Raw genomic sequence first — 9,701 nt, 5'->3', positions numbered from 1 at the left:
GCCACCCACAAGGGTTTTCCCTCATAGTACAATAAAAAGTTCTTTTTCCCCTTTTCCATCAGTATTGCTGATGTTTAGCTTTGTCCATTTGTTGGGACCCTTTATTTATAAGTCTTTTATTTGTTCTTTGAGGGTCTATTCATGTTTGTTTGTATATATGACAGATGGTTGAGTAGATCCAAATCAACTCATCCATACATCCCTACAACTAGTTGGGTCATGTTTGTTTGCACGGTGGGCATTTGGGTATGAATCAGTACGACTCTTCATACTCGATAACAAAATGAATTGCATAATGAATGAATGGATATATGGTATCAATTGAATCCATCACAGCCCATCGATCAAGAAATCAACCGTCAACACGACAACCCGAGAGACTACCACCATATGTTTTCGAAGTGAGTCTATCATTTAGTCCACAGTACCCTTGGCCGACTTGTAGCCCAATAACTTGAAGCTATAATCCATTTGCAAGCTAGGGACAAATTGCTCACAATACAAATATCACTCCTAATACCCCTTAGTTGAGAGGCCCTTCTGATCTTTCGCTCAAGACTTCGAAGACCTTTGGCAACCAACAAGATAAGGAAGACTTGAATATACAAATATCACTATGCCATGATTTTTACCTGCACCCATGTGCCAAAGGCATTGAAGTCTATATGGACAACTTTAACATTTACAGCGTTTACAAGTCTTGGAGAAAGAAATACCCTCTTCGATTTCCAAGGAATTCCATCTCGATTCGATCAATATCCCTCATCACCAGAATAATTTGATAAATTGAGCGTCTTAAAGTCTGAGGAATAGATAGCCTCAATTACATGTACCCCAAACAACTTTGTGTTTAGTGAAGTAATACAAAAGTTTTGCTTGAGATTGATCTATAACTAAATTGAGCACGTGGAACCTCCATCTGGTCGTAATATTAAAAGGATTCGAAATGATACAAATATCCTCGAGATTTGAGATAATTGAAATTTGGAAAACTAAACAGCTCAACCTACCTGAGAGAAGTACCCAATTCGAGTCTAAAATCATGCGGTCCCAAATCACCCCTATCCCGAGTCCTAAGATTATATATCCATAACCCGAGTCCATCACCAAGAGTCAAAAGACATCCCAAACACAAAACGTAAAATAAATTGTAGTTTAGACTAGGACTGGCAATGGATCGGTTCGGTATCGTATCAGTATCAAATTGCTACTGATCCGAAATCTTCACCTTATGATCCAAAAATGATTTGATTGGATGATTAATAGTTCAAACCAAATCCGATCCAATCCAAGTTTTATACAAATCCAAAACTGATCCGGTCCATATTTGGGGGAAAATATAGGGTTTGAGTTTCTAATCTTCTCAACCTCTTGAAAGAGGAGATGAACAATCCTAGAGAGCGAGAGGGCGTACTTGGAGAGGGAGAGAGTTACAACACCAACAATGCAGCCATGGGTTGCCCTCTCAAGAAATCGTGAGAGGATGAGAAAAGAAAAAAAAATGATTTATTTTTAGTAGAGGGAGACGAAATGGAGGTTTCTTATTAAAAATAAATAAATATTGGATAAGATCTTTATCGATTGGGTTGGGATTGATCCGAATCTAATATGAAATCTTATCGGATATGTATATTTCAATCTGAATCTGATCCCAACATCCAAATTATTGATCCAAATCCTATTTTTTTAGATTAGATACCAAATAAAAGCCGGCCCTAATTTACACTGAAGACATGATGCAACTAATATCAATACCTTTAGCATGCACAATTTGATTATGACAAGTTGATGTATCGGTTGTCGCAACCATACACAAAAAAGTCTACGTGCATATTTGACATTTCACCCACTCCCAAGCCCCAAGCATTATAAATAGGGAATAATAGATCTCAATTGTAGAGTGGGGAAGTTCTTGAGAGATCGTAATTGCAATAAAGATCTATTCTAGTGAAAATTGATTCCCAAACCCACTTGACATAGACATAGTTGATGATCCAAACTACAAATCCTGTAAAATTTTAGAATTATCATGTGATAAAATTTTGATTGTCAAGATAAATCTCAAGTTACATATGGATGATTATCCAAAAATTTACCCCCAACAACAATTAAATGGAAGAAATTGAATTCAAACTACATTGTTGTCGGATAAGATTGAACAGCCAGACACATGAACCATTGATTCTGCAGTAGTCAAATTTTTTTTGGACTTTTTAGCTCATAGAAAGAGAGATGGGCCACAGGTAGGTGGGGGCTTAGTACTAAAGGAGTTTGGAAAGAGATGCGTCGCATTGAGAGGGCTTGTAAACCTCGTCATCACTATATAAATATTTATAGACTGATTGAATGTAGTTCATTGCAAATTACAAGTTCTAGTAAATTGGTTTAAATGGGTAGAACAGATGAGATGAGATGAGACCATTTAGTACTTGTCCACAAAACAACAAACAGATGCTAGACCTCACCACTTTCAACTAAGTCATTCATGTACGGATTGTTGTTAAGCAGCGAGGCTACATCACGTGGTCCCTCCAGCATCTAAGGTCCCACGCCTACAGTATGAAATTACCGCATCACCCACCAACAATTACCCTTTTTACCATTTTCTTCATCATTACATGTCCCTATTACAGATATCGAAATTCCAGAACTACCCTTGAGCCTCTCTTACACTTGCACACCTCGTTGTTCTGTCCCTAAAAAGCTAAACGAGAGAAGGTTTCAAATTTCTTTGTCAGGTATCTCAAAACGAAGCCATCAACCCACCCCTCTCTCTCCATCTCCATTTCCAATAAACGACACACGCGCGCGTCCTTGTAGATCACCTAATCCAATCCCCATCAACTCTATTCCTCGAAATTCTAAATGTTTTAGATTTTTTCCCCCATATTTTTGCTTCCTTTATTAAGTAGCAATCGAAAGCATCATCACCACTCATCATATCAGATCATAAAATAGTTTACTTATACATCAAGTCTAGTCCTCACCACAAGACACCACACACCAGTGGGGCAGTAACATATCATTTTTCAAAAAATCTGCCCACACGTGCGTGCGGGATAGAAACCAGAGGAGAGAAAGTATCAAATTTAATTATAATTAAAAAAACAGGAATAATATTTATATTTCTTTACAACTGTTTATAAGCCTTTTTTTTTTTTAATAGTACAACGCGTTTCCCCAATTTTTTTCATTTTTACCCGAAAAGGTTCAAAGCAAACACGAGGAGGTTTAAAAAAAAAAAAAAAAAAATTCGATTCTTCCGGTTACCAGGTAGAGAACTTGAAAGTTGAAACGGCTCTTCATGACCGGGAAACTGACTCAGCCAGTTTTCCTATCTTTTCAACGAGCTCTGGAGACAGCTTTCTCAAAGGTTTTCTTTCCTTCTCTGGTCGAAAATCGAAACCTAGAGCATCGGTAACCTCTTCAGAACTCCAACCCGCTTTTCTAAGCGAATCGGAAAACCGGTCTGCCTTCAATAGGAGAGATTCTAAAACCGCTTGTCTGTCTAATAAAACCACCTCTCCTTCGAAAAAACCAGAGGCCGATACATGTACGATTTCTGCAACGTCAGATTCGTCCCAACCACCTTCTCTCAATACCGATCCGATCCGCTCCAAGTAACTTTCAAGCCATTTTGGCGTTTTTGGCCGAAATATCGGTTTTTGAATTTCGAAATAACGATCAGGTGATGATGAAGACGATGAATTTCTCCTTCTTCGATCTACAGCTACATCGCTCCAGAATTCAACCCATCTAGGTGTTCTTCCACCGCTTCCACTTGGATCTAAGCTTCTTCGTGAGAAATTTGATGAAGATCCAGCAGTTTTTTCACTGACGGATCGCTGTTTTTTAAGGAGACATGGTTCATCACATCGAAAAACCGATTCGCGTTCGAAGAAATCTGAAAGATCCGATCCGCAACAGAATATCCGATTCTCATCAACGAAGAAAATAGGGTTTCCAGCTAGAGAAGGATTGCAAGGTATGTAGCAGTGATTGAAGAGGGGTATCAAAAGAGGTGCCTTTTTAAGAGCATTTCGAGCGATACGTAACGCTTTTTCTGGATCGGAAGGTCGCGGACCCCATGATTTCGGCCAAAGAGTGTTACGTGCAATCTGAAAGGAAATCGCAGCGATAGGTAGATCAAGTAAGGCGCGAAGATGGAAACGAGCGCGGGAGGCGGCGCGCCAGTCTGGGAAACCAGGACCAACAGGTAAGCCGGCTGAGAGAACGGCTCGGAGATCAGGTGGAAAGACGAAGCCGAACTCAGCTTCGGTACGAGCGAACTCAGCATCTGAGAGACCATCGAGAACTAGAATACCAGAATTACGGAGGTGAGAAATAACCTTATCTGCGAGAGATGAGAAACAGAGGAGACCGTTTCGTACAGGCATGGTTGTGGTGGCGGTTGGGGCAGCGGCGGCTCGAGCTGATAAGCGTCGTAGACCGGCTACGTGAGCCGGAGTCAAACCGGTCATTCTCCGGTCCACGTCGACCATAATGGACGGTAAAATGACGTTATTAACGGAAAATTTAGGTCCTAGTTTTCGCCACAGAAACTCTCACTTCTTCTGTCACTCCGTTTTCTCTCTCTCTACTGAGAGTGAGGTGCGTTTTCAAGGATTTTTGTTTTGCGAAGAAACGGGTGAATTTATAGCTGATAGGATGGGCCCACTGCAGATCTCGCTTGCAATGCTACTTGAAGTTGAGAAATTTTGAAAATACCCCTACACTTTTTTAAAAATTCTATGTGTCTACATTCTAATAAGCTTAATTAGGAAAGCACCCCTAAGAGAGGAACCGTAACGTAAGTGTTGGATGAAAAATAAGACTCCGAGATCCTAATTGGACGGTGTGGATGGAAAAAAAAACAGAATAGTATGGTGTGATGTACTTTTGTACAGAATCTCTGATTCGAAGTTGAGAAGACCTCGTTGAAATTAATGCGAAAACTACATTTCGAAGGGTTTTAAGGGTACTTGTGTCAAATCAATTTCCGAAGGGATAGGTAAAGTTTTGGAGTGGTAAATTTGAATATATTTGAGGGGTAGAAATGTCCCCGTAAACAACTGTAAAGCAGGCAATGGCCGGCATTTAATTCCAATTTGGATTGAGACGGTGGGTGCTCATCAATCATCATGTGGTATCTGTGCGCATTTTAGCGAGAAGCGTTAATTACTTGGATTCATTCATGTGCGTACAAAGCAATTAGAACTTCGGAGTGGATGGGTTTTGTGCATTTAGGGACTAATAATAATATTATTATTACTCTTCCCTAATTACCTTTGTTTGAAAATCAAGTCTCAATCCAGCAGCATCTGGTGTGATTTGATTAAAAGTCAAAATCATTGATAATCCAATTCTCGAAGCAAGAAATGTTCCTGTCATATTCCTCTTTGTACAACTCCTATCTTGACTCCACCCTTTTGTCTATTATCTCAAATTAATTAATGGAGTTTGCAAATTCACAAGTTTTGATCAAGGATTACATGAATCTTCACCGATCTATCTTTTGATTATATAGGAAAAATGTGTATGTTCAAAAAATCTAATGATACATTTTGTTTTATTTATTTATTTATTTATATATATTGTGAATCAAGGTATTTGAGCCTAGCCTTATTACGTACCCAACCAATCCTTGGGCACATGCAATCCTCTCTCCCCACGCCCACCAGGTAATTTTTGGAATAAATCTCTAAGATAGAATTTAAACACAAAACCTCTGCTTTCTAAATAGTCTTGGTCATCTCACGAACCCTTAGGGATTAAATCTAATTATACATTACTAGTGAATATTGACACGTGTTCACATGAGAATGATAATTTAAATCATAATTTTAAAACTCGTCAAGTTGACTCAAAACTCAACTAAATCAACGACTCGATGGTGACTCGTGGTGGAAACTTGACCCAATACATTTCCACAAGTCGACTTATTAACTCTATCGATTCTTCGAGTCGAGTTGATTTGACTCAAAAATTTTAATTTCTTTTTCTTTTTTAGAATTGCTATTTTGGTAAAAATAAATCACAAGAATGTGTCATTTTAGGGTATCGAACGAGTTCCTCATCTTCTTTCTTTTTTTTTTTCTTTTTTTTATTATAAAGAGATCCATTGATTCTCCCTCTTCAAGATTCATCTTCTCAAAAACTTATCTCTTCTTCACAAAAAAATATAGAGCATTGTTGTAGATTCCTTCGAAATCTCAAAGGAAGATGAATATGAAGAACCTAATGTGAGTCTCTCTCTCTCTCTCTCTCTCTCATCATCTGTTGTCCTTCCCCCATTTTATTCGTCCATTGAAGCCTTGTGATATGAAAATAATTTGTGAGTTTGTTTGATTAGAAGTTTAGAACTATACAGAGTGTAGACTAAGTTTCATAGGGTTAGTAGAACTCTCGAGAATCTAGGATAACTATAGGTTCGAGGAAAAAATAAAGTTATATCTATAGAGATTTCTTTTAGTACATGTCAAATCCATTTATTTTTTTTCAAGGGATAAGTACTCTTTATATTATGTCATACATTTTACATTAAATGAGATAAAAATTAGGGTAATTCTAGATTTGAGTAAAGAATAAATTTAAATCTATAATATCTTTTACTTAGATCAAATTCATATTTTTTTCCGGGGGGGGGGGATATAATGTTTAACTTATTTTTAATACATTTTATTATTTATTCGACTTGGTTGAGTCGACTCCCGAATTTTCGAGTCTACTCCACTCAATGGACTTTCGAGTTGAGTTGGATTTCGAATTTTAAAACTATGATTTAAGAGTCGTGCTAGAGTGACTTCAAGGTTAGACCTCATCTCACACATCTTACCGAGAAAGTGTATAGGAATCATAGACTTTTAGTTCAGGGTGTGTGATGTGAGGTCCAATCTTGAGGTCACTTCAATATTATTCTAGAATTAAATCCTACTGGGAAGATATTCGATAATTATTATGATTAGAAAATTCAAATGGTAAAAGTTATTCTGACATAATTGAACATAATTTGCTTAGAAAATGAATAACTATACAATGGAAATGTTTCAATACCAAAGGTGCAATCTGATTTTGATAAGCTTAGGGGTCAAACTCAAAACCAAATGATAATAAGTGGAAAGGCCTAGAAGCTTACAAGGAGAGAGACAAGGCAATGAGTGTCCACATAAAGACTAAAGTCAACATGTCCCCGCACGTCTGGATTGAACTGGGCCAAAGCACGTGGAAATATGAACTAAGTGACATGGAAGAGAGAAAGACCAGCTCTAATACCATGATAAGTTTAAGGGATCCAATTAAAAATCCATCGACAATGAGTCGAGAGACCCAAGAACTTATAAGGAGAGAGACAACGTAACAAGTATTCGCATAAAGTCTAAACTCAACACACTCCGAAACGTGTTATTGTGTTGCATTTTTATTTTTTTTCTCATGATATGTTTGTCAAAGTATGATAATGGGGTTGGGTGGTAAAATTGAAGCTGGTAATTGAAAGAGGTAAGCAAAGGATAGCAGAAATAAATTTAACACCCACACCAACCATGTGGCCTTTCACCACCAAATCATTTTCTTTCTTGCTAAAGTTGACCCTTGAAGCCAACGAACAGCTAAAGAAATAAATATTTTTGAGTTTATATTCTAGGGATTAGGGATTAGTGCTTGAGGTGGTGGTTTGCTTGAATCATTAGAAAAACAAGGTAACCATAGAAGGGATTCTTGAACTTCGTTCCTCTCATTGAAGAAAATAGATTTAGATTGTAATTATAATCATGTGGTCGATAAGATATAGAGGTCAACGATTTGATTGTCAAAATAAGCTTGTAGAAACCTTATTTAATAAACAAAACTTGTAACACCCATTACCCTTTATTAGATATTTATGTTTAAATTTCAAAAAAACCCTAGTACTTAGAAAAAAAAACAAGAACCCTAAGAGAGTGATGTCTGAGATTTGAAATGTATGACTTTGAGGACTCTATGGGCCAGCCTAGTAAGGGTTCTTGTATTTTTATAGCTACACAAGTGTAGGAAAGGTCACATTGGTTGTATAAAGTTGGAGCTCATGGGGACACTTGGAGAGAGACCAGACACCCATTTGTCCAAGATCTTTGTAGGCAAGGTGGGGGCCCATGTAAGACAAGGAGAATCACCCAATGGATACTCTCCAAGTGGAAGTAATGGGCAATGGTGTTCACTTGTCTGGTTCTCAACCCTTGTGGAATTGTTTTCAGTGATACTGATAAGTCAAGCCCACCCTCTTTGTTTAAGATTCATAATAAATTGGTTAGGTGGATATACGAGCACATTATATTGATGGAGGTGAGAACAAGGGACTTTGATTTGTAAGGGTGATGGTGATTTGTTTCCCTTAACTCACTACATTGATTTATAAGGGTGTGAAAAACCCCATCTATCTATCGCTTTATATGGAAGGTTAAGAAATAATTTCTTAACGGGTCTCGTTAATGTCTTCCCTTAGGGCACACGTTAAAGAGCAATAAATTCACTTGGGAAATTGGAATCTTGGGATATTTTGATAAAAACAAATTTTGTTAAAGGTAGTTTCAATATAAAATTTAATTTTTCCTTAGGGGATTGAATAAAGTCTCACGAATCAAATATTATTATCGTGAAAACCTAAAAGTAATAAACATAACAAAATAATAAAATTTATAAATAATTACAAAATGAAGGCATTGATTCAAGTTTGTATCTCCAATAAAGAGATTGGTGACACATAAGCGCTTTTAGTTGTCAAAGAGTTGGAGGTGAAGAAGAAGCTTAAGATTCAGACAAGTAATGACGTGGATGTCGATGTATGATTTTTTTTTTTTTTTAATGAACATTTTAAGCAAAATTGGGGCTAAAAACCCAATAAGATGATATTTATCACATTCTCACACAAAGCCATAACTACATGTATTATATGAATATATATGTCAGGTAGGTAGGAACCTCTATGTTCACTGGCATCTACTTTTAGATCATTCCCCACATCTTGTTTTTTGACCATCCAAAAAAATATAACGAATCGATGGTTTCAATCACTCGATCGCATCTGCTAAATCGCCTACATAGGACCCATCAAACTTGTACCTTCCTCTCTTCCCTTGGACAAGTACCAAATGTACAATGCAAGTAGTTTGAATAAAACCAATTATTTTTTAAGTCAATCTAATCATGATTCCTCACATTATACAAATAAAATAAAATAAATAGCAAATATATTCACTTTGTCTCTCAGAGCTAAGCACATTTTAAGCCTATAACAGGTGTAATCATAATTTTCCAAGTCGACTTGACTAAGACAAATAAAATATATTAAATTTAAAATTATTTAAAATATAATTTTAATATTTTAAAATGAATAAAAATATTTATTTTTTTATTTTCCACAAAATATTATGTATAGATATATTACCCAGTTGAGTTTTTGACCCAACTCAATATATTTCCAAGAAAAAATGATGAGTTGGTTCCATCGAATTTTGAGGCCATATCACCACGAAATCTAATTGAGTCAACTCACTGAGTTTTAGAATTACGGATTTAATCCTAGTTTTATCCTTCATCACCATGATTAAAAATCAGCTCAGATGGATGGTGCAGATGCATCAAAGAATGACATCATCATGACTCAAATGTTATAATAAAGTATATAAATCCAATATATAATATGAAAGTGTATATAAAATGAGAAC

At 36.5% G+C, this 9,701-nt stretch overlaps 1 protein-coding gene across 1 annotated transcript; it reads right to left on the bottom strand.

Moving 5' to 3' along the window:
* Positions 1–3,105: 3,105 nt before the first annotated feature.
* Positions 3,106–4,631, bottom strand: LOC147407149 (uncharacterized). The gene has a single exon (XM_086435558.1). The coding sequence runs from the start codon at positions 4,500–4,502 to the stop codon at positions 3,303–3,305; it is 1,200 nt and encodes a 399-aa protein (XP_086291684.1). The 5' UTR covers positions 4,503–4,631; the 3' UTR covers positions 3,106–3,302.
* Between the last annotated feature and the right edge of the window lie 5,070 nt (positions 4,632–9,701).

Source organism: Akebia trifoliata, chromosome 3 (assembly GCF_017979445.1).
Source record: "Akebia trifoliata isolate Shusen 1 chromosome 3, ASM1797944v1, whole genome shotgun sequence".
NCBI lineage: Eukaryota > Viridiplantae > Streptophyta > Magnoliopsida > Ranunculales > Lardizabalaceae > Akebia > Akebia trifoliata.
This window is presented reverse-complemented; position numbering and strand designations above follow the sequence as displayed.